The following is a 25,703-nucleotide window of genomic DNA, read 5'->3' as shown; positions in this document are numbered from 1 at the left end:
ATATTTTTGTAAGTTTGTAATTATTCTAAACTCATCTATTAATCAAGAGCGTTTGAAGTGTTCTCAAAATTATTAGATGCGCAATTGAAGAGTATTTGAACATCCATCTGCAAATGCATTTTAGTCAGTATTGTTTCAGGGAAAGCTTTTCAGTTTTGCAGTTTTAGAACAGACATTTTTATTTAATTATTTCACTAAATTAGTCTATCCTTTGAAGTGTTTGCTTACTGTTTGCTTTGAAAAAACTCTAAATATGCTTCATTATTTCTTGTTGCAAGCGTATCTCCTCCACTCTGCACTACAGTCTCTGTCAGATGCTAGGTTTTTAATGACCAGGATTGCTTGCTGGTTCTGATCCTCTTGAGATCCTCCAACGTGTCCTTCCTTGCTTTCAGGAACTGTTCCAGAACATCAGCCGTTGTCCTCAGGGCTCTGCAGACTCTTCCTTTTGTCTCTCAGCTTCCTCCTGCCCGTGAAGTACCTGTAGAGGCTTGATGTCCATGTCCCTAGAGCACAGCAACTACCTGAATACTATAGGTTGTGATGGCCTCTTCAGAGCAATTGAATCTGTAGATGTAAAACCAGGCATGAAGCAGTGTCTGAAGAATGTTTTTTTGGGTTTGGTTTTTCAAGGACTGTTGGAAGTGTTGTAGCAGCTGCTAGGCAAAGTCTCCTAGTTTCGTACTGAATCCTGAATATTATTTTTTTTTGTCTAGTCCCATCTTTGTTAGATGGCAGAAATAGTTTTTAAAGTATGGTGGCTTGTTTGTAATTCTTGCTTTTTTCCAAGTAATGAGATAACAGTGCTGCAATTTAAATCAAAACGCACAAAAAGGAAGGAGAAACTGAGGAGGGAGTTGATGAGCTGCTGATTTAGGGTACAGCCATAGAGCTCTCAGCTGTGCAGCATGTGAGCTGGCCACCAGTATCATACCAGAAATTACTTTCAATGTGAATTGCTAATTTTCCTCTCGCCCGTACTTCCTCATACTACAGATAAGGGTTTTTTTTTTGGTTTTGGTTTGTTGTGGGGGTTTTTTGTTTGGTGTTTTTTTTTTTGTATGGATAATACTTTACTATGTAATAATTGAAATGATCGAGGCTTACTATTTCCAGAGCCACAACAAATTGTTCTTTGGTCAATTACCACAGGTTTAATGTCTCATTTCAGAGCTCATCTGGTCCAGTCCACTGCTTGTGGTGGAAAGACTCTGCACAGTCTGTATCTGTACTGAAACAACTTTAAAAAAGAACTTCAAGTCCGCACATGTGGCTGTTTGTGGGTTTTTTAGTGGATGTCAGCATATGCACCTATTTTCACCATTGTTAATCCAAAATTGGCAGGTTTTAGCTATTGTTCATTGGAGTATTAATATAGACGACTGAACAGAAGTGTGGGTTTAGGTATATGCCATATAAAACTGAGCTATTTGGCACGATAAATGAGCTAGGCATTTGATCTGTTTTAAGGTGGAGTTTAATACTTCGTGGGTGTGATTACAATCACAGCCTTCTCACTCTGTCTTCTCCTTGCTGAAGTAAGGATGTTCTCAGCTGGAAATAAATATTTATATCTAAGTTGAAATATAGTCTGTTGGTACTTACTTGTATATATTTTATTGCTTCAATGACGTAAGGGGTAAAAAAACAGATGGAAAATATTTTGGTTTTCTTAATTATCCCATACTGTGAAATACCCATCAGTTTGCAGTTGTCTTGGCTCCTCCCCCTGCCTTGGACTCCATTCCTGGCGTGACCCCAGCCAGTTTTTTAATAGTGCTTTATCTGCTGCTTGCATTGCTTTCACTTTTTATTACAACCAAAGCTAAACTGGGTACCGGTTAGTACTCTAGCTATGGGCGGAGTGCTGCAAAAAGCCAAAGCTGGTGCCAGCAAGCAATGGTGAGCTGGGAAGGGGAGCGCGGGGTGAAAGGAGCCCCTGTTCATCACCATCTTCCTCCTCTCATCACCATCTTCCTCCTCAGCTGGTTCTTGTGAGCAAGTATGGAGTTGCTGGCTGTGCCTCCAGCTGTGGGCGCTCTGCAAATAGGAGATCTCCTACAGTCTTGACCGCTGCTGGGGACAGCCTGCCTGAGACTTGCCTCCTTCCAAAAAGAATGCAGAGTCTTAGGGGGAGCACAGAAAGCTGTGCTTTGTGTACATAAACCTTCCTGTGCTGTTGCCCTTGGAAAGGTGAAAACAAGCAGGTTGAAATCAGTAAATGACAGAAAGCAGATTTGGGATTACTCACATCATTAGCACAGGGTTTCTCCAGGTAAGAGAAGTGCTATATGAGCCTCTCTTGCGTTTATGTGCAGGGCGTGGTCCTTTAAAATGGAGCAAGAACGGGGAAAAGAAAAAGGTGGTAATATGACTAACATATGGGTTTGCTGGAGTTTGGCTGCAGATTTAAGGCCTCAGAGTGGATTCCTGGGGCCTTCGTATGCTATCCCAAAACCAACACGAAGGCCTTTCCAAATACATTTTATAAACTCTGATTGTAGTAGTCCTATCAAAAATCCCCTGTCCCCAGGTCAAGTGGGATGCAGGCCCTCCTCTTCTGAAATCCCAGGCTTGCCAAGTCTCTCTTGCCTGCTGTTTCCCTCCAACAGCGGGCAGCCCTTTGTGCCTCCTGTGCCGGGCGTGCTGTATAGAATACCTATAGGGGCGTCCAGCACAGCTGCTTTCCGTTGAGCTCACATCTGCTCGAAGCGCGGGACCTACACACGCTTGCTTGCCTGGGCGTTTGTCCCAGATGCAGCTGGCCCTGGCTGTGCACAGCCCACCTGTATTGCTGGATTAATCATAGAATTTGCAAGGCTTTGGCACAGAAACCAAATGCTTGCTTGTGTGTATCTGGTTGGGTTTGAGCGTTAGTTTTGGTAACCAGCTCCGTCATTGTCTTTTGCATTACTTATCCTTTGCTCCAAGTTATGGTACCGTTGATGTAAGTAGGGCAGAATAGGAACTGGAAACTGTAATTTGTAGCCTCTTTTAATGTTAGGACCCTTCAGAAGGTCCTGACTATGCTACTATGGGAAAGGAAGCCTCCAGGCAGGTATACGTATGTATTTTCACCTTGCTGTAAAAAAGCGATAGAAGCCAGTGTTGTAGTAAGGATCTTGCTAGCTCTTTGCTACCAGGACAATTTCCATTAATTGAAAAAGTACCTCTTCAGACTTTGACCTATATTGTTTACAGCATTGTATGCTGAGCAAATCACCATGTGCTGTACTGTTTGACTGTCATTTAAAATATATTTTAAAAGTAAGCATAACATCCTCAGAACTTATTTGTGATTGAATGTCAAATTCACTAAATGACTGTAGATCATCTATGAGGTTGTTTGTGTTGCTAGTGGATTTTTTTAAAAAAACAGAAAGTTGCCATGAAAGAATTTGGAGAAGAAAACAGTGTCTTGTATTAGTCTTTTGGTTTTGGTGTTTCTAGTTAAGCTTTAAAAAACACCAAACCAACAGCAACAAGCAGTATGCAGTGAAACACTTACATGGAAGTACATTTTGCCACTGAAGTTAGATAAAAAATTCACTATCATAAGCGAACCATTTCCCCCTTGATTTGTGTCCAAAATACGAGGGAAAGCCTTGCAGAAGCATTATGTATTTTACAAAAGAACATATGCATGCATTTTAATCATTTACATTTCGTCCTTGCTTTCTCTTATTTTTAACTCTGGTGAATGATGGAATGTTTGGAAAACCAAGGTTGAAAGCAAAGTTTAAACTTTCATGCGCAATAAGCTAAACTGTAAGCAGTGCTTCACTATTACATGATTTTATTTTAAATTTTTGCTGATGCCTTTTCCTTTCTCTCCAATGAAACCTGTGACTGAAACTTTGGGAATCTGGCTTGCAAAAAAAAAAAAAAAAAAAAAAAAAATTACACTGCAGTTGGTTTGTGCTGGTCCTACAGTGCCTGCAAAGAAAGAGAAGCCATCCTTACTGATCTTCAGGTAAATGCTCAACCATGTGCTTAAAGATGCTCTGGGTCAGGGCTCAGTGGACTTTCATCGTTAGGCAGTATCAAATATTCCTCACACTATAAAATCAGTTTTGATAAGGGGGTGAGGAGGGCAGGATAGAGGGGAGCCAGCTCTGCCTGGTGCAGTACCCTGACATGAGTACTTCGCAGCACTCCCCTGCAGTATGTTAAACTGGCCACTTGTAACAGATCCACTTATATAGTGGCTAGCTGAAAAATAATTTGAATTTTGGGTATGATGTTTTGTTTAATGTCCTCAGCAGGCACCACTTCCACATTGCTGTGAGAGGACAAATAAAATACAGCTTTATTGACCTAGTTATAGCCTTTTAATAACACTTCAGTGAAAGATTGTGCATGCCATGAAGTGCTGACCGTGTGCTCTTAAGTGATGTAATGTGACTGAAGTACAGCGATAGCTCAGATGGGTAGCAGCCTCTAGTGCAGGTGAGGGTGCACATGCAGTCTGCCCTCCCTCTCCAAGGGGGCCAGTGAGCTGGCCTGCCGAGGGTAGTGGAAGAGCAGAAGCACAGGGCAGATGTGTCCAAATGATGCTCAGGAGCGGGGTTTGTCACCTCCTTGGCCCTGGCTGTGCCACCCACGAGCCGGCTCCCTGCAGAGCTGCCCAGCCGGCTCAGCACAGTGTTGTCCCACCGTAGGGGTTACAAGACCACAGTGCTGAGACCCGAGCTAGCTCTGTGTGGAGCCAACTACAGTTTATTAGCTTAGGCTCAGTGCCACACAGAGACAGATAAACTGCTGCAGACATCGGCTGGCCCTCGATCAGGGTGGCTGCGCGTGGACCCGTTTCTGCGTGCTAACCACGTGGGACTTCTGGGCTTGTCAGAGTTCAGCACACATAGAGGCCACAGGATTTATTTGTAGATGTGGATTTGAAAACTAGATATCTACATGTGACTCTCAGATTCAGACTTCAAAATACAGAGTAAATTTCATCCCTAACAGCTTGCGGCAATTTTTTCTCATTGTCTTCACCTTCCAGACTCTCCGTAAGAGTTAAATCCAGAGTTCTTCATTTATTTTGCTAGTAAAGATTGACTTACGATTGAGGATATCGTATGGAGGACCTATAACTTATTTGTGTATCCATCCTTCCATGTTTAAAACCAAGTCAAGAAACTAATGAGGTTACAAAAATATTGCTGATCCTGAAGCAAATACAGTTGGAGAACATATGCTTTGGTTTTACATTTCTGCCTCTAAAAGGTGACATGTCTCGTGTTTGTCATTTAATTTAACATTCTATATATTTTTAAACGGCTGTATGATTTGAAATCTCCAGATGCCATGCTTTATGCTAAATGAGGTTGACAGTTCAGTGATGTGGAAGGCCATTATCTCACCTTTGTGCTTCTAAACTATAGCCACTTGCCTTTGCCTGTTCATAATGCATTTACTGCGTTACAGCGTAGGAATTTTTAACACCTATTGAAAGCATTGAGTAGGTGTGCCATACTGATGAGCGCTTTAAGTGAAAAGCAAGCACTGATGCTGTTCTCGGAGTTCGTGTTTCTCTCATTGCTCGTACTGGGGACTCTGTAAATGACTGATGAACTCCAGTAATAAATGCTGACCGGGGTACTCTGTATTACCGTATCACCTTACTCTCAAATTTCACAGTTAATAACAGTTTTCTGTGTTAGTTAGCTGGTAGTTAGGTGGTATCTTTAATATGCCACTGGAAAGTGAGTGTAAGGTGGTCACACGCCAGTGTGGCTCGGTGAGATGTTTTTTAGATGACTGGTGTAACCAAGATAACGTGGACTTCCAAGCCACGCTGGGGAAAGACCACTAGATTTTCACACATGCAGTAGAGTCACATTCCTAAATGCTGTGGTCACTCACATTGACTAGTGTATCCTAAAGGAATATGATTTGATTTAAAAAAAAAAAGTGATTTAAAGATAAAACAGTAGAATTGTAGAGGTTTACCTTGAAGTTGATGTACTAAGAAACGCTACTCCCATTTGTAAATAGATTTGTTGATATTACATGTCCTCTCCTGCTGTTTAGTCAGTAGTGAAAGGGGTTTGTGTATTTCCACTATCTTCTGTGAACATAAAAGCTCCAGCACAAAATCTTAGCAGCCAAGAATGTGAGTATTTAAAAAAAAAAAAAAAAAAAAAGTTCCAAGAGATTCCATCTTGTTGTTTGGGGATATCAGTACAATCCCATTCCCATAAATTGAAATTACTCTAAGAATGTATAAATTCTCTATGCCTTGTCCTTTTAAAGGGAAATCGATTCTGTTTCTTTGCATTATTTTGGTGTCATTTCAGAGGACAAGGAATACCCATAGAAACAGAAGTCCTTGTATTCCCCAGCCGCACTCAAGCAGTGAAGCCCAGGCTGCCCTCGGCTGCTGCCAAGCTGTGCCGTCCCTGGCAGTCACCGCGAGTGCTGGTGCCATGTACGTGCTTCTCTTGACACCCCATCCCGCTGCGTGCCTGAAACATAAGGCCAAGTGGGCAGGCTGTGGCTCTCGCCTCCCCTTCTTCTGTTCCCAACAAAGACTCGTGGCATGTCTTGATAAACAGCTCTAAACGGCTGTATCACTACCAACTGGTGCTATCTATGCACCAATAAATGAAAATTCAGGCTTTCGTATCCCATTACCGTTGTCCTGAGTCAGCAGGTCTTGCATAGAGTCATTTTTCTATAAACTTGGAAAATGAATAATCATTACTTGGACTGTTAAAGTTCAGTAATACAAGAATAAGTCATAAATATGTCACTTGTATCTTAAAAGCTAACCAGCTAGAAGCTCTCCCTCTTGTCTAATCTGGCCTCCAGTGCCTTTGATCACCATTTTCTCCTCTTTCTCAGCACCGCAGCTAACTTCTTAGTTTTCCACATTTTCCTTTGCCGTTGTGACAGTGTTCTGCTGCAGATTACAGCTGTGCTTAGGCACCATAAGGTTTATATGATTAGTCAGCATTTGGTTTCCATATATAGCAAAAGTACGTCTGGAGAAAATATTCTTATACATATTTCCAGGCAATAGGATCAAAGGCCTCTCTAGGTTCTCAATTTTAATTTATCTCTTCTTGCCCGCTGTATAAGGAACATCAAAAAGAACCCATGTTTGCGGGAGGGAAGGGAGCCTTTTGCTGGGTAGCTTTGGGAGCACCATTCATCCAGGCCGGCTTCAAATCCTGGCCTTTCTTCCTCCATAGTGTTGCCGAGCTGTGAACTTTGGTTTTCGTGCCTGTGTGTTTCTCTGCAGGTGTGATTCCTTTCTTTTCTTGAATTTTGTGATCTCTCCTGTTCGGTTTCCTTGATACTCAGAATTACCCTGTGTCTCCATCAGTCCCAATCACGGCTGCTGAGCACATCTTCCTCCTTTGTCACAGCATTTTCTGTAGTTCTCAGTCTCTGCTTTGGCTCCTTTTCTGCCATATCGTGTGCAATGTTCATACATTTGCAGCCAGGCATTTGAATGCCTGTTTGTATCTCATCTGTGGATTTTTTGGTGATTACCCCCAACCTCTCATCATACTCATAATACCCCTCCATATTTGTTTCTGCACAAGTTCATCCTTCGGGTGCCAGCTGTTGAAACACGCAGACGCTTCTGAAGCCCCGTCTGCAGTGATGCCTACCAGAAACGTGATAACTCACAGCGCTTCGAGTTAGCTCTGTGCAAGGAGTTGCATGTGTTTGTGTTATCGTATTAGGTGCTTCATTTATGTCAGTATTTCTTGACGCTCGAGTAGACCCTTTTTTCTGTCCCATTCATTAGACTCTTACAATTTGTAAACTTCTGCAGCACACAGCAGCGTGGGCGTGGCTGGAAACAGCCATAGGTAATTGTCATTAGTAAGCAAACAGAATACTTTAATTATAGAAATCCATATAACATTTTCATATGAGGACATTTTTCTGAAATATTAGGAAGTGTAGTAAGCCAAGACATTTGAGACCTTTTTGCATCACACTTTTTGAAAGGCCTTTTTTTCTGCTGACAGAAGATCTGCATTAAAAAAAAATAATAATTAGTTTGATTTCAGTCATCTACTCAGCATTTCTAAGCTACTTGCCAAATGATCCCAGGTGTGGGATTGCAGCAGGTAATTTCCTGCGCTGTATTTGTGCGGATGATTTTCTGTGTTAGAAGATGATATCGGCTCACCTGGCCTCTCAGTGACAGAGAAATCCTTTGTTTATTCATTTAGTAGGCAGATTAACCCTAATGAATATGGCTTCCTGGAAATAGATACAGGGGACAATAGCAAAGTGAGGAGTGGGGAGAAATGGGGCAAATTCCTTTTTCTTTCTTCACTTTTAAATAATGGTAGCTTTCATAGCGGGGTGTTTTAAATCAGAAAGGAACGCAAAATATGTCAACCAGAAATTCTTGATTTTAAACAAAATCTTTTTCTTTTACGGTTCAAAGAGGGTACTGGGGCTTAGTAAGTCTGGTATAATTCTGCCCCACTGAATCTGTTTGAGTGCTTTTTCCTGTCAAAAAGTAGGATAAAGCAGGCAGCTGAGATACTTGCACTGAAGTCCTCGTAGTTGGAGGACCTTGGTGTGTGTTTTATGTGTCTGCTCTTCACTGTTTTGTGGAATATGGGAGGGGTGTGTATGTATGTTAATTATTATTTCTGTGAACTAGGGGTTCATAATACAAACTTCCTTTGAAATAATTCATACTTTGTACTAGGCAACTAGAGAAAAGTGTTAGTGGCTTAAATTATTTAATTCTGTTTCTTTTTCTTTCATGGGAGTAAAACTGTGGAATGGTGTGTTAAGTGTACATTGTGTTTGTTACCTGCCTAGCTGTATTATAAAAGAAGGCAGTGTTCATACAAAGCTTAGGATGCATGCCTTTCTTTCCCCAGTCATTCTTTCACCTTGAGATGACGCAGAAAGCTTCAAGAAAGCAGACGGTACATTTTCTAGTACTCCTGTTGTCTGATACACACAAGCATTCTGTATGAGGTTTGTGAAAGGCTGTACCATTATCCCTTTAAACACAAGGTGTAATTCCTCAGGTGTTGTTGACATGACATTGAACTATTGTTCAGAATATAATGTGAGAATCTGCCGGAAAAGTAGTGGAGGGGAATCCAAAGCCCTAAGAAACAGAGAGGAAGATGGTCGTTGACTTTAGGGATATAAATCAGCCTTGTCGCGGTATTACATGCAGATTTGCTGCAGTATCACTCGGTTTATGTTTGAACAGCATGAATAAATTAACTTTATTCAAGCTCAAAGAGGGAATAACGTCATGGTGAATTAAGTTGTGTATTTGTTAGTATATGTGTATTTTTTAATGCATATACATGCATTAAATAACATCGTAAGTTAAAGGTAAAGTGTTTTTGTTTGCTAGCTCAGATCACTGTTGTAAGCTACTAGTCAAAGTGTAGACATAAGTACAATGAATGGTTTTGCTACGTTTGAGAGAGGAACGATTTCTTGCATTTTTATGTGACTGGTACTTGAGATACATTATTCCCAAGGCATGGATGTGTAGACACAGATGTGAAAATCTCTTAACTTCCAACCAAACTTTTCCAGATCTTATCACTATAATTTATTCTTTACTCTCTATAGACTAGAAAAATGTCTTCTTTCACATAACTTTATACATTGGAGGGAAAGGAAAGTTCTCTTCTACCACATGGTAAGTGTTGAAGATGGGATACTGTTGGCTTTAGCATGCTGACTTTTGTAGTTGCCTGTAAAAACTCTAGAGTTTCAGAAGGGAAGCGAAAAAACAGAATTTACCTTTCCACGAAGAATAAAAGTTTCCATTGTTTCTCGGCTACATTGCTGAAAGCATAAATGTGCAGGAACAGATAATTTTTTGAAAGTATACATTTATACGTGGGTGTGTGTATATGTCTATTGGACAGCAATAAATTACAAATGAATTTGTTTGCTTTGTATGGAGATTGTTTTATCCTTCTTAAAGCTACTATTTATATAACCTTTAACCAAACGGAGAGTAGCCAAAGTATTTTTGAGAGTGAGAATTGTTTTTCTGGCTGGTGTGCGTAACAACTTAATGCACTCCAATCGTGCGGTACAGCGTAAGCTCGCGCTGTGCGGTAGCTCACCACGTTGATATGCAGACGGTTTGCCAGAGATTTTTTTCTTTTTTTTTTCCCCCCACATGTGAAAACTCAAAATAGATACATGTCACATTAGGTGTCATTAAAATAGAGCTTGTGATAACTAAATAATAAATTTAGTGGTACCTAATTACTTTCAAAAGATGTTGACACAGTTGCAAAAGAAGAATGTCACGGATTGCCTTTTGAAACGGTGTAGACTGTCTGTATTAGCCAGGATTTTTTTTTCCGTTTAGTGCAAACCAAAGGACAACAGTCATTATACGATTCTGTACTTTAAGTATTTTCATAATCCAACATAAATTGGCCCACCCAAGGATTATGTCTGTCTTATAAGGATGTGTTTATATAGTCATTGGGTGAAAGATTGCAGAAGTTGAACCACTAGTTTTGAAAGTCGAGCCAGACCAGGAAAAATCAGGATACAATTTGGCACTTATGGAGACTAAATGATTTCCTTTTTAGCTGCTGATTTCTACTGGGAAATGTATCCTTGGACTGAAAATTGCATCCGGAAAAATGTTTATGTAGTGTTTTTCAAATGACTGATTATTCCTCTAACCTTTAACACGCACTGTGTGTGATTTTCTTCCTTATTAACTCTTTCACAACCAAATGAGTGATTTCCTTCACTGTAAATAAAATTAAGTGTATATTTCAATGATGCAATATTTTAATGATGCAATAACACAGCAAAAGGCAAGCTGGGGATTTTATTGAGTCAGTAACACAGGGAAATCCAGCTTTTCTTTTCTGTCAGGCTTTCCTAGAGGAAGGGTATCCTGCTATGACAGTGAGGCAGGTGCGGAGCATGTTGACTTTTTATCCTGATTACTGCAGAGAAGGGGGACAAAAATATTTTTAAGATACCATTAGAAGCAGTTCTCTGCCAGCCAGGGGAGATCTCCCCAAGGCATGTGTCTGAGGTGGAAGGACCGTGCTGCCAACTACTGGCTATTGCTGCTGAATACAGTCAATTAATTCATTGTCGGCTTGGGGTTGTCTGCAGGGGAATGGATTGGTGCAGCTAGAACAGAATAAGCAGTTTTAGAGTAGCTCCACAGACGCATGCTCTGACTGGAGCTAAAATAGGTTCAGTGGTGTCGTTTTCACATAAAGGCATACCATAATTCACTCTAGTCACACCTGTCTGTGTCCTTGTGTAGAACACATTCATGGGGTGTCTTTTCTTGCATCCCCAGAACCTCAGGGATGCAGGATACGAGTTTGCATACAGGCTGTGGGAGTCCCTGCCTGTGCTGGCTTCAGTGCGGGAGCCTGACCATACTCCCCGTAGCTGAGCAAGGAAGCTGCAGGCAGCCCTGTAAACATCACGGGGTAGGACTAAGCCACATGTCTTTAAAAGGCATTTGACGTGATCCTGCTTTGAGTGGATCACACGTTAACAAATGAGCGGGTCTGAAACCGTAGTTTCCATTTTGGCAGAGCTGTCTGTAAATTAGGGTTGGTGTTTTCCTATGTAGAAACATGAAGAAATTTAATGATTTAATTAATCCAGTTTCTGTGAAAAGTATCATCTAGCCCATCACAAGTAATGTACTCAGTAAAAATTGCTTGAGTGGAAAAGGGGACTGAAGGAGAGCATAGCAAAAACAGCCTTATAATTGCTGCTCCCGATGGCCTTGTCGAAAGGGACAGGTTTGTGTCCTGAGAGAGGAAGGAGAGTTGGAAAGAAACTAAATTCCAGCCTTGCCAATCTCAGTGGATTCATGCTAAGTTGTCCACATCTCTGCAGCTTTCTGGGGCCTGGCGCTGGTAGCAGTGTTCGTGATCAACAGGGTGATCTGTCTGTCCTTCTGACACCAGCTGTGGGATTAGATGATGAAAAATAAAAATATAAAGATGATGAAAAAAATTATATTCCTTGTGGCAATAGTATTGGTCATTCTTGGCGCAGTGGGGAGAAGAGGAAGTGCCTGGCAGCTGCTATTTTCTTTCATCTCATCTTCCAATTCTTTTTGATCAATTTCTCCTGCCAAGTTTTGGTTTTGTGCAGTTCAGGGAAGATGTGAATTTATAAGCAGACAGAGGATGCAGTCCTGCTTACCTCAGATAGCTTTTACCGGGAGCAGCGATTCCCAGGCAGTCTTTTTCATTTGAGGTAATAATGGTTTTAGGAAATTCATAGAATGTTAACAGTCAAATGTCTTTTAACCACCTATCGATGGAGTGAAATTTGGCAGATGACAGAGGAACCTCGCGCTTTATTTCTAAAGTCTAAATAGCCTGACCCTGACAGCTGTGCCGAGTCTCTTGCATTTATGAGATCTGAATGTTGGGGTTTGGGATTTTTTTTCATGTGGAACCCAGCAGAGTCTCTGACGGAAACTGTTGACCCTTCTTTGTGCTGTTTCTTTACTGTCTTGTCAAACATCTGGAAAACAGCATGTTTGCAGTCATTTCACAACATAATTTTGCATTTACATCATGTGTTATCTGGTAAAAGTTTTCTTGTTTTTTCAAGGAAAGAAAAAAAAAAAGGGGGAAAAGAAAAATCAGCAACTCAAAGGCTGCTGTAAGGTCAAGTGGCGACGGTGGATGCTGCCTGTACTAAACATATGTTTAGCTCAGAAAAGCTAAGGCAGTTCCCAAAAATTTGGTAACCATTATAGTACTTCCGAAGTCAGTTCCGGATGTCAGGCCCTAGGTGGAGGGGGAAGGGGCCGCGCCGAGTTCTCTGTGGCGTTCCACGAAAGGGCTTTAGTCTGGCAGCTGACGCAGCCGAGGAGCACATCACGCAAGGCAGAGCTCGACAGGAAACGCTTCTGCAAGTGCTGTTTTGAGAGAGGATCATGAGATCAGGCAAGGAGCTGTGAACTTTACATGCAACCAAGGCCAGATAGCATTGCACTAGCCACCTGAGGGCTTAGAAATAAGAAAGGAAATTAAAGGATCATTTAAGTGGAGTGGGACCAGACAACTTAAATGGCAATTTTCATCTTTGAGAAAGGAACACTGAAGTATATTGAATTCTTTGAAGTAAAGGAGGACGATTGATGTAGAGAATATCTTTGTTACATTCCGTGCTCTGGTTTAGCAGCTCTTCTAATACAACCCATCTCTAACTTCACTAAACCACCTATTTATAGCGCTCAAAAGTTTTGACTTCCAAGCACATTGTCTCTCCCTAAACTGAGCACGCTGTATGTGCCTCCTTTTAACGATCTGAAATTAGCTACTTGGGTAACTTCTGAATTCAAATGCATACTAATATAAGCACGATTAGCAAATTAGTTACTTGTGTTTTGATTAACATGAAGTAGCAAATGTTTTTATGCTGCTCAGGGTAAGCCCTTTAAGTGTAATGAACCTGAGGGAGAGCTCAGAACCCTTCAGGAGCTCAGGCTGAGTTGACAGCAGAAGGTCCTGTCCCTTCCCCTCTGGGGGTGGTTCAGGATTAAACCTTTGGTCAGAAGCCGCTTGGTGCTGGTGGTGCTCCCTGTTGTTTTAGGAACAGTTTGACAGAGGTTGCGCAGAAAGTGACACAGGTCCTGCCAGCCCAGGTCCCCAGGATGCTGGTTAGTAACCTGACGGGGCCCTCTGCTAATGGGACGCTTGCGAAGCAGCGAAGCCTACTGCTGCTGAAGCACAGGGCCATTATTCTTTCTTAATTTAAATCGGGGTTAAACCCAGAATCTAAAGTTCTGTTAAAACCACTATTGTATGAGACACAGAAGCTGACTTAGCTATGGCTGTACGTCCTGCCATGGAAATACCAGTGAAGCCCGTGCGAGAGACCTCAAAGTCTGGGCCATGTGGAAGCATTTGCAGGTGCTCTTCTGTACCTCCCAGCTATAACTGAATCTGTTCTACGGTTTATGTGGTCTAAAACTTCAAGGAAAAATGTAGTAGACAACAGTAAATAATTCTGGTTTGTTGGTTTAGGACTGTAGAAAGGTTTTCTACAGTAACACTCAGTTTCAGTGCTGGAGTCTGCTCACTGGATGGGTGTGATTTCTGGACCTTCCTGAACTTTGGAAGTAGGAACAGTGGAAGAATCTTCTTTTTCTGTGATCTTTCCATGTACGGCTATAATCACTTTATCTACGTGGGCCAGGTTTCCAGGTACCATAGAGATGAGTCTTAACAGGGGAAAAAATTGTGGATGGCAGCAGTTGTGGTTTTGGAAAAGCTTGCTCTGGGATTTTTGTTTAACAGCTATTGGATAGGAGGATGCTTAGTTTGCTAATTTGGATGCCAATACTTAGTACGGTTTTACAGCTCACAGTTATTTCATAGTGGTACTGGCATCTAAGCTGCTTGGGAAAAAGCAGAAGGGGTTTGGGTGTGCATTCAGCTTTTTTTCTGTGATGTATTTGGCAAGCATTGACGCAGGCTTGGGAATTTGGACAATTTCAAGGAATAATAATGACTATTGAAATATTAATTGTTTCTGCAGTTGGAACATTGCGCAATAGTTTTAAAGGGATCAGATGCAGGGAGATCATCACAAGTACAGATAACCTATGCAGGTATTTTTCCTTTTAAGATGACATCTGTTTAGCTGTGTTTATAAATAACCTTTTAAAACAGAAGAAACAGACAAAGTACTTCACTCTTCCATGGTGATAATACAGGAGGTGTCTTGGGAGTGTGTTATCTTCTGTCAGTTTCCCTTTCCTCCTCTTTCTGTTTAAGTATATACTGATCTTTTTCTCCAGAAACCGTAGGACAGCAGCACTAAGTATCCATTGCCAAGTTTGTTTCCTTGAGTGCTTTCTAGTAGGAGGTAGAAGTGAAATACACTGAATTAGTCAAACCAAGCTCAAGGGTGATAGCGCTTTGCCTCTTTATCAATAAAGTACCCTTTATACAGCAGGAACAATTTGTGTGCAAGAGGCTTTTAAATAATATCTCCAAATGCAAGTCCTGCTAAGCCTAGAAGGTAGTGATGGTTCACTGACTTATTATTTTTATGTAGGCCGTTCTTCCTTGAGGCCACTGAGCCTTCAGGTTTCTCCAAGCCTTTAGTGGTCTGCACTTCACTGTTATTCTTTCCCTGAGAGTGCTGATTAGTGACTTGCGGTATGGATGCTGATTTATCGCAGCCGAGAGTTGCCCCTTGGGGGCTGAGCAGAAACACTCATGAAGGAGCCCTGATTAAAAAGAGTGGTAATGAAGACAAATGTTTCAGAGGGAGTCAAGAGCAAACCAGGCCCTGGCATTCCCACTGCTCCTCTGAGCTTTTGGAGAGGAGGTAACAGTGGCCAAAGGAAATATTTCCCCCTTGTTGTTTATTTCTCATGGCACTGGAAAAATTTTTCTTTTCCTCCTGGGTGTTCTAACTCTCACTTGTTAACTGCTTTTCATGCAGGGTTGCAATTAACCCTTGGCAGATACTTACCATGTTCCCTTTATATTCACTCTATACATAAAGAAGTTTTTATGTTTTGACCTGTTAACCATTTTAAGATTCTTTAAACTTGACAGTTTCATCTAATTTCTCACGTCATTAAATCGTACTTTATTTTCCAACAGTCCATTCACATGAGGTTTGGTGTTTGTTTGATATCTTTAATCATCTTTTTTCCACACTGCCCTTTTTAATAAGGAAAAAGAATGACAAAAAGTAATGCTTACAATGAAGTTTTAAATCGGGGAGAGGTCAGAAAGTTCCTATCTAGTGTTGGACGTGTAACTAAAGACAGATTTCAAAAGCATATCGGTAGGCTCTAGATAGTCAGACACTTCTGTTAACTAGGAATTCAAAACAAAAATAAACATAAGGATTTCACCCTATTGTAGTTTTTTTAATTCTGTGGGTTTTTCCATTTTTAAAGATCAGCATGGGTTATAATTAGTGTATGAACGGAAAAGCTGAGTATGTGGAAAAACATGCCCCGACTTTATCAGCCTTTGTATTATGCATGCAGGGATATGGTAGGCCTATTAAAAACCATCCTAATCTCTGCAGTTATTTTCTTGTCAGATCTGTGTTCGCATGAGGATGCCGTTGATCTAGAGAGAAGATCTATCCGCTGCAGGAGCATTTATGAAAGCAGCAGTGGCTGGCACCGAGTGCCTTTGCTCTCTGCCCCTGACCAGGTGTGGTGCAGGAGCTGGTATTGCTGCAAAGGGCTCTTCCTCATGAGGTGCAAGACTCTGCACTTGTCCTTGTGTGTCCCCAGGTTTTTGTCAGCCTGTTTCCTCAAGTTCCCCTGAGTGGCAGCCCTGCCCTCGAGCATTTCAACACATCCTCCCAATTTGGTGTCATCTGTAAATGTGACAGCAGTGCGCTCAGTTGCTTCTTCCAAGTCAGTGATGCAGATGGGAAGGAGGACAGGTCCCAGGGCAGCCCGCTGTGGTACTCCACTTGCTACCAGGTAGGGTGACCTGTTAATCACTGCTTGCTGAGCTTGATTGTCCAAAAACAGCAGGCAAAACCAGAAGCAAAGTGCAGTTGGGAAGCTGAGACGCTAATCTCACATCTCGGACAAGTCAGTCTGCTGAATGACGCAGGAACGGGAGCACTAGTGGATGTGGGAAGCGTTCCTGTGCCATCCTTATGGCTTTGATGGCTTCTTCAGGAAGCAAGCAGTGAGAATGTGTAGATGGCCCATTGTGTTCAACGAGAATGTCAGGGTACTCTCCAAACGTTAACTTTCCGTGCTGTTTTCTCTTATGCTTTGCTTCAGAACAATATTCTAACCTATCATGCAGGAAGTTTCTTTTTTCTTTCTAAAATAGTGCAATAAAGAAATAGTTCATCCAGAAAAGAACAGGGAGAAGGGTGTTCTCTGATTGACTGGCCTCGTTCATGATGCACTGAAAAGGGTCAAAGATTGTTTTGAGAAAGTATTTTAAAGGATGGGTCTGTGTTTTCTCTCTGTCTGAGAATCTACTTACAACTTCCATAGTAGTTCTTGCAGTGTTAAATAAACTTACTGAACTAGGACATCCAAGGCTACTATTTAATCAGTCTCGTACTTCAAAAGTATTAGAATGTAAACGTTTTCCAGCACTAGATTTGAAAAATGAAAACAAAAATTAAGGTTCCTTAATACCATTTTGTTAAACTGAATTATTCTGTATGGTAGTGATGTAGAATGAAGCAACACTGGGGACTCTGCACCTCACAATAGATGAAAGATTGTATGTGATTTGTTGCCAGATTTTTAAAGTTAGTGCTCAGCTACTTCACTTTGAAAATCCAAATGATGTTGGACACTTCAAAACTGGCTAAGGAATCTCAAAACTTGTAAAATTTAAGTAAGTTTTGGAAATTATTTTTGAAGATACTATTTTGTGTACCTCCAAATTCTATCATTGTGGCCATATGAAGTTACCTAAATTTACTCCACAACTGTACAGAGTTCAGGAAAGGTTGATAATGTATTGCTAAGTGAAAAGTCGTATGAGCTTTTTTACGCTGAAAATTGTTGAGTGTAAAGGGGGAGCTACATCTCGTTATAGCAGTGTCTGGAACATTAAAAAAATCACAGCAACTGGTGTAAGCTTAGTGGCACCAGCCTTTGTCTCTGAGCCATTGCACTCTTCAGAATTTTGGAAATCTGTGGTTTTAAATCTGATTAACTTGTGGGTGTTGGAGAGTTAGTTTGAGGCTGGCATTGCTGCACTAGTCAGATTGCATCACCATCAGCTGCCCACTAATTATCAGGAAATTTATAGCTGCATTAGGTAAATGTCACTTCACTGCAGTGGCCTGGAATAAGAGCGTTTTCTGCTCTGAATTAGCACCATCGGCACGTCTCAGTGAGAGTCTATCCAAGCAAGCTAAGGGCTTTATTTATGTACAAGCATATTAGGTTTTTAAGAAAGGGTAGCTGAAAGATGTTGTATTGCTTTTGTGAACCGTAACATGTCCCATCATACATATGTGTTTATTCATTAGCCATAATCACATATAAAGTGTTTAAAAATAATTTGCTAATTGCAGAGCGGCTAGGTCTGCGTTCAGTAACATAATATTCTGCATGTACTTAATCCGTAGGAGTTCTTAGAAAGATAACCCAGAACAAGGATTGCTTGGTCTGTATTCCTTCTGGTAAGATTCTGTATTAGGTGATGTAGTAGTCCTGCAAATCTGAGCAAGTATTCTCAGATGTTGCAGAATTATGAATCTCCTGGATTCATATTTCTGAGTTGCTCAGCAGAACAGTAGCTTCGAGTGAGGTTTTGGGCAAATAGTTACCATTGTCTTTAAGTATGGAAGCAAGGGCATGCAGTTGTCTGTTGTGATGCACAAATCCCTCAAAAAGCCAAAGGATCTCACATTGCAAAAGGCTCAAGATAGAAGAGACTTGAAATAAATAAATAAATATATAAATATATATGCACACACACTTTAAAAAACCCACCTTCATTCTTAATGCTGGAAATTAGGTTCCTAACTCTTCTCAAAAGCTTGTCCAAAAGGCCAGCATGAAATTCATCGTGCTTCAGAATGATACCAGAATATCTGAAGAGTTTACCACTATGAATTCTTTATAAATACCAGTATGACTGATGGCTTCTATTCTATGAGTGACAACATCTCAACAATTGCACTATAAATATAGAAGGGTTCTTAGGAAATGCTGACTAAATTCTAGACAAACTTACCCTTTACATCTCTTTTAAGGAACTGAATAGCTTTAGTGGTCCTTTTGCATTTTTCTGCCATGAAATCAACCATAACTTTTGAAAATCAATTTTTTTTAAAAATCCTATGTGCCTGAGCTGTGCCTGCTATAAATTTTTCAGCTGATTTCTAAATCCTTAGTTTTTAGAAAATGTAAAGAAAATCTTTAGGCTTTCATTTACAGTGTTGTTTGCTTGCTTGCTTTTTTTGCAAATAACATGCAAATGGACAGAAGTGATGTTTAACAAATTTCTGCTGGGTGATAACCTGGAATTATGTATCTTTCATATTGGTTTTGGATAGCCTCCCAAAAGACAACCTTAATTATGTCTGCTTCCACAAATAATCCTGTAAAGCACTAGAGTTGCAGGCAAAGCATTACTTGTATTCACCGAGCCCCAATGCACTTTCTCGATTTCTGGGTGTTTATCCATGCAGGAAAGGCACCTACCGCTCACTGCTGTTAGTAGATTCACTGTAGTTAATTAGGAAGTAGAAGAGATTTAAAGAAAGTCGCTGTCCAGTATTAAGCACTTGACTTCCCTTCTGGTTTTACTCTTGCTGCTTTTATGGTTCAAAGTGATACAGATCAGACAAAGCTTTTGCGTACTGTATTCAGCGGGCCTTTCTTCTGGGTGAGTAACACAAGCATTGGCACAGCCCAACTGAACCACTTACTTCAAAAGGATCTTTTTATTAGATAAGAGCAGATACTTACACATCGTAGTCAGAGGAATATAATTTTTACAAAAGACAATTCTGCCTGCAGGTCTGTTTCAAGGTTGTATTGAAGTTGCTTGCCTTTGTTCTTGGTGAGATGCAAACCCCGCAACCCCCCTTCTGCCATACCTCCCAATTCCAGCGTGCAAGCGAAGGACTGAAAATCTGGAAGTAAATTCAGTCTTAAACAGGTTTACTGCAGGCATTAAAACTGTCTTGTGAGAGAAGACTTCATCTCTTGCCGCTGCATAGTTAGTGGTATAGAGTTCTTCTCAGTATGCTTAGTAGGAAAGCAGTGATCGCTTTGATTGTGGTTAGATCTAGTGTGTCTCGTTGCTTAATTACCTTGACTAATGTGAGGGGCGATTTTACTTGGGAATTTTGAATTTGACTTGGGTAGAGCAAGATCAGATGACAAAAGCAGCCGTCAGTCAGCTGTACCTTGTAAGCAGCTTTCTGTCAACATGCTGAGCATGGTTCTGGTGATGCCCATCACTTACTGAAAAGGCTGTCTTGCTCGCGGGGGTTTGCAGGGCTCCAGCAAGCAGCCGGGGGAAGCTCTGTTATCCCTTGCAAGGCTGTAGTTAACGGTTTGTATATGATACCTTAGTTAACGACAGTGAAACTTATTTGAGTTACCATTGTACCAATTGGGTGTTGGGGTAGGCAGGAACTAGACATGAATCTGCTGTTTCTCTGTGTCACTGATGCCAGGCTTGTCAAAGCTTGGCCGAAGTGCTATGTGCAAGGGTAGTTCTTTTTCCTGGCTGGAGAAGTGCTTAGTTCACGGCAAAGTTGAAATTCCATTGATGCAAATGAGTATCTTCAATCGTATACATCCCTAAATACCCTGGGGTTTTTGCTGGAGATACTGTTTCATCGTTTAAAGCCAGTATTCAGAAGAACCTTGAAGCCTTTACGTGAAAGAACTTAAGAGCTGAAATAACTAAAACTAAAGGGTATGAGAGAGATTCCACTGGAGATAAAAAGTATTGTTACTATATTTTTTTATCTATATATGTACTTACACATATCTTTCCAGTTTGCATGGCTTGCCTTGGGAAGTACAAATGCACCTCCTTGTTTGGTAAGTAGGTACCGTTTGGGTAACTTGAGCTCAGAAAATTCTGAATTGCGTCTTTGAATGCTGATAGAGCTCCACCAAAACTTGGCAAATCACTTGTAAATGCGGCAGCTTCTGCAATAAGCTGACGAGCCAAGCAGGGGTTTTGCACAGCTGCTGGTTTGTTCCTTCAGCGGCAACTGGCTGCTTAGGGCCTTTCCTTAGCCACGAGCAAGAGACTATGAGGAGATAAGACCCTGACGAAACACTGGTGTGTTAAGGTGCGTGCATGTGGCACATGTAGCTTTTAAGATTACCTTTAGAAATAAGCTTTAAATCTTACCCTTGTATTTTGTAGTGTGTTAAGGGTTCACGGTGATGCTAAGCGTTGTTCCCAGTGGGAGAATCATCAGCAAAGTCTAGGTTGCCCTTGCCAAAATTCAGCGTTCCCCAGCACTCGTGATGGCTTGTCCGAGGGTGGGGTTTGCCTCTAGATTCTCCCTCACTCTGGCTCTGAGCTTGGTCCATCAGAGGGCTGCATTCATGTTCTTTGTAAATGAAGATCATTCTCTGCTCCAGAAGTTAAAACATTCCTGAGACTGCAAACGGCTTACAAGGTTTGCTTCAAGAGATGCCCAATTACTCCCTGTATTTATAGCATTCATTGTACATGCTGGTCTCCAGGGAAACAGGTAAGCACAGGGCAAGTGCTGGGAGAGGGGGACGGTGCCATACACGCAGACATAGGGAGGGACTCAGCCCCGAGGTCTGTTCGGTCCATGACTCTGGTGGCTGGTTAATATTTTGTAGGCTGGGCGGGTTGTTGTTCTGGAATGCAGAAGTGTCGCATGCGTTCGTGTAACCGTCAGTGGAGGGCTTCTCATCTGCGATAGTAAATTAATAAACAGCCAGACTGTTCTTGCATAAAACTTTTATGCTAGAGCTTTTCTATAAGAAATGACCTTATATAATTAGGTACATTACAATAGTATGAATTTATTATATATATATATATATAATGGGGCATTTGGATATTGCATGATTTAAGATCTTGTTACATTCTATTTCAGAAGTGTTCTGACAACTACTGTCTTGGTAAAAGATGCTTTTTCCTCTAAATTTAACCTGATTGATCATTTTGTAAAAGTGTCATTATTTTGCAAACAGAATACAGAATGGATAAAATAACTTCTCATACAAAACAACCGTGTTGTTGATGGTAGCAATTTATTGCTAGCTTTTACCATGTGTCATATGGAGCAGCTCAGAATTAAACATGGCGCTTTAAAAATACTTTATACAGTCTTCCTCAGAACATAGGTAATTTTGAGTAACTTTACTGACAATTGCTTTTTTAATGGGCCTTGATGGAAGTGAATGACAGTCTTCGCATTCCCTGGAGGAGCATCTGTCTTTGCAGACAGCCGTTGTTGTGATTCTGTTAATGGTCTAAGTACGACCTCACCGTGTCGGACTAGTCAGGCTGCGGTGTGTGGCACGGGGATGTGGCGGCTGTCCTTCGGGAGAGCCTGTGACACTGGAGTCGAAATTCTGTCTTACACTGTTTGTGTCGGACACGGTAGCCCGATTTCATTGCGGTCCTTAGGATGGCTGCTCCCAGCCTGGCATCCTCTTACCTCGGGGCACTGCAGAGGTGAGCCCCAGTGTGTTACTTACCCACCCAGCTCTTAAATCCTCATTAACCAGCTTGACAACATGAAAGCAAGACAGAGAACACTTGTATGTGGTCTAAGTTTTGGGCACCGTTGAGCCAGTTAGTAAAGGAGAGAGCCAACATTTCAACAAGTGTCACAGCCACTTTCTTTTTTCGGAAGGAGGTGCTGGAGCAGTTCCTGCTGCACACGGCAGCTTGTTGAATGAAAGTAATGAATGTTAATCCAGCCTCATTGTTCCAGGGTCAAATGCAAATGCAAAAAAAACCCAAAAACAAACAAAAAAAAAAACCAGACAGGGTGACAGTGTGGTAAATCATGTTTGTTTGCCCTGAGTATTAGGTTGGGGGTTGCCTTTTTTGTTTTTGGGGTTTTTTTTAATTAACTATCACTTTAATGTGTACTTTTCATTCTCTTTTGGAGTGTGTATAACAGCAGGCATTCCAGCTGAGTTCAGTCTTCCTTGTGAGGTGAGGACTTTTGTCCTCTATTTGTTGTTACGCAATATTGTGCTGCTTTCAGTGATGAAGTAAAGGGGGGAAAAATTGTCTGCCAATATGACTGTGATGTTTGGATGATTTATCTCATTCCTCTTCTGAGTAACCTAACTTTGACATTATTCGTGAACTCCAAGCCTTGCTTGCGTTGTTCTTGCTAGTAGAAAACATAGCAAGGATGTAGTGGGTAATTGAACCCAGATGCACCGAAGGCTGCTCAGCCAGACTGTTATTTTAGCCTACACTAGTAGGTTTTTTAATACGAGTTTGACCTTACTTTGAAACATTCTCAAAATACCATACTTTAATATCAATTTATACACTCTTGCTTTAAGATGGGGTAGAGTCATTTGAAAAAGTAATGAAACACTTTCTACCTGTTAATATAGGAGATACATTAACTCCAAAACTCTTTCTGTATCTAAGGAACAAGTTTTACCTGCTGCCTTTCTAATTGGAGCGTTATCGTGTGCCTGTAGTTGGGATCATTACTGTCAGGGAAAAGATAGCTGTCTGCTTTAACTGTGCCAGCTGCATGTGCTGCCTCTGCAGTGAGGCGGCACGTTTGGCAGGAAGGTTTTAGGCATACAGTGACATGAAGATTTACCAACTGTCCGTTTCAGTAAGGTATTAAACAGAGTTTAATGGCCAAGGTACATACTCATCTTCATTATTTTTAATGGGAGGTAAATGTTCAATGCATGTGTTCTGTGAGGTTAAGCTGTGTTAGTTAAACAGCTTAGAAATGCATTCCTCATTTTAAAAAAGAAAAGAAAAAAAAAAACTACCCATGTCTCACTGCCAGAATGGTAGTTTGATTTTGACATACGTGTAATGTGCTTTCCATATCCACAATGTATTTTTCTAAAGGAGGAGCTGCTAACAGCAGTGCCGAGCAGAGCTGTGTTTCGCTCCTCAAGACATGCTTTGTCAGTAACAACAGAGCACGAAAAAATCTTATGTATAATTCAATTGCCTGAGAAGATGGCATACTCTTTTTCTGCTTAAACAGAGCTGGTTTTCATTTATTATTGCTCTGGTCAGGTGGGGAAGGTTGCTACCTCTCTAATGTGTCTGCCTAATTATTCTTTGTTATGTGATGGCAGGGAGTTAAAAGTTTTGTGGCTGTACATCAACAGCTTGATGGTAGAGTAATAAAGGAGCAAGGGTTTGTGGTAGATCTTGAAGTTAAGTACTCAAATTGATTATTTTTTTCAATTTCACTTTAATTTAGGGCTAATTCTTACAACTCTTTGTGAAACAGAGGATGTTTAAGGGATAGTGAAAGTGAGTGGGTTGAAGTTATTTTAAATTCTTCTTAAAGCATTGCTGTACACACTCGCCGTTGATTCAGCTGAAGTGGTGCTGCCCTTGGTTTCGAACTGTAGTCCATCACTTTGTCTAAAAACTGAAGCTTTAATTGAACTGATGGTGGCAAACTGCTTTAAACCTGTTTAGCTTTGGGCAGTGCAGCTTAAAATGTAGAAAGCGAGAAATTAAAAATGCTTTAGTGTTTTTCTTTCTGTTCTCTTATCAGAAATGTTCGTTCAGACTATAACAACTGTTAGAACAAGATAACAACTTCAGGCCAGCTGTCAAATGTTTACCATTATCAAACCTCTCCCTAGGGTAAGATGCGACTTTGGCTCGCCTCACCGGCAGTAATTTAATTTTTCCTTCGTTCTGACTCGGAAATGGCAGCATTTTTCAAAGCTTCCTCCCACTGATGGCTGAAATTTTCCTTGTGAAATGATTTCCACCAGTCTTGAATCTTTCTTGCTTCTGCCGTCTTCACCTTTACTGATGGTTCTGCAACTCATCACCAGCTATGCAAACTGACAGTTCACATCCTGGGGCAGCAGCCGGGGCTGGCCTGCAGAAAGGAGCAGCCTGACCAAATTTACGCTCACAAGATCTCTTAATTCACAAAAGCATTTGCTCTAGTTCCTGTTCTCTGCTGCAGGGGCTTTTGGGGGGGGCGAGCAGGAGAGCGTTCAGAGGGGAGAGAGGCACTCTTCACACTCTGCTGAGTACACAGGCTTTCGAGATGAAAAACAGACGGAAAGAGACATTTCCAGCCATCTTGCTGATCTGTGCAGGGGTTCACTGAACTGTGCAACATAGCACCAGACCCACGTATCATTTAATGTGCTAATTTCTTCTTTCTTCTCTCTTTTTTTTTTTTTTGAGTGAGTGAGGGAGTTTTTCATTTTGTTGACAAGCATATTAAAATTAAAAGTGGAAACAGTTAAGAGAGAGCCTGAAATGTAAACTCAGTACCCACCAGTTACTTCCTCCTTTGACATTTAGAGCTCTGGAGAGATCTGCTTAGTTTTGAAAAGCCTCTGACAAATGAGAATAGTCAGAATAAGTTTTCTATTTGGTCTGAACTGCACATAACATCGTGATTCCCACCACCACCCCAAGCTGAAACATATGCCATATGCTTGCCCAAATGCTTCCCTTTCTTGCACTGCAAGACAGATACAAAACTTTTGTTACATTCTTTTCCTAGACAAATATTTTGTTCCTTCTCCCTTACAGCCACTCCCTCCCACCCAAGGCAGCTTGCAGCCAGAGGAAAGTGATGCTTTCCCTGCAGCCCTTAGTGCAGCCGGGGTGTGCTTGCTCGGTAGCAAAAGGTCATTCAAACACGGTTTTGGTATTCTTTGGCGCTCTGATGGTAGCTTCGCCTAAGAATAACCCATTTTACAGTTCTGTGATTACTTTGGAGAAGAAATGTGCAATAATACCAGAATGGGAATGGGGGGAGAACAACATTCCAAGTAATTTGATCACACTCCTATAGTATTTGCTTTGGTACTTTCCTATCATTAGCTATCCAGTTGCTTAAGGAACAGCTGCACAGTCTGGTAAATTAATATATGTTATAGTCAGAAGTTTAGACAGAAGGAAAAGTTAACTTAGTTTGTCCTAACATTGATCCTGATCTCGCTAACTGGTATTCTAATTGAAGGTGGAGGAATTCTTAGCTCTTCTGATGTGTAAAGTAGTCCTGTCTCTCGGTAATGGTGGAGTTTT

The 25,703-nt window shown here is 41.2% G+C and overlaps 1 protein-coding gene across 14 annotated transcripts in view; it reads left to right on the top strand.

Moving 5' to 3' along the window:
• Positions 1 to 25,703, top strand: part of BCAS3 (BCAS3 microtubule associated cell migration factor) — a 369,789-nt gene that overhangs the window by 182,592 nt on the left and 161,494 nt on the right. Inside the window, exon 24 of one of the 14 annotated variants that reach the window (XM_080382862.1) lies at positions 396 to 22,420. The exons of the other annotated variants lie outside the window; for them this stretch is intronic. Coding sequence (XP_080238988.1) covers positions 396 to 487 — 92 coding nt within the window. The 3' untranslated portion in view covers positions 488 to 22,420. Of the gene's footprint in view, positions 1 to 395; positions 22,421 to 25,703 lie in introns of those variants that run through there. 14 annotated transcript variants of the gene reach the window in all.

The sequence above is a fragment of the Falco punctatus genome, assembly GCF_963210335.1.
Source record: "Falco punctatus genome assembly, chromosome: 1".
Classification (NCBI taxonomy): Eukaryota; Metazoa; Chordata; class Aves; order Falconiformes; family Falconidae; genus Falco; species Falco punctatus.
Note: the sequence above shows the minus strand (reverse complement) of the source record. Positions and strands in the feature narration are given on the sequence as shown.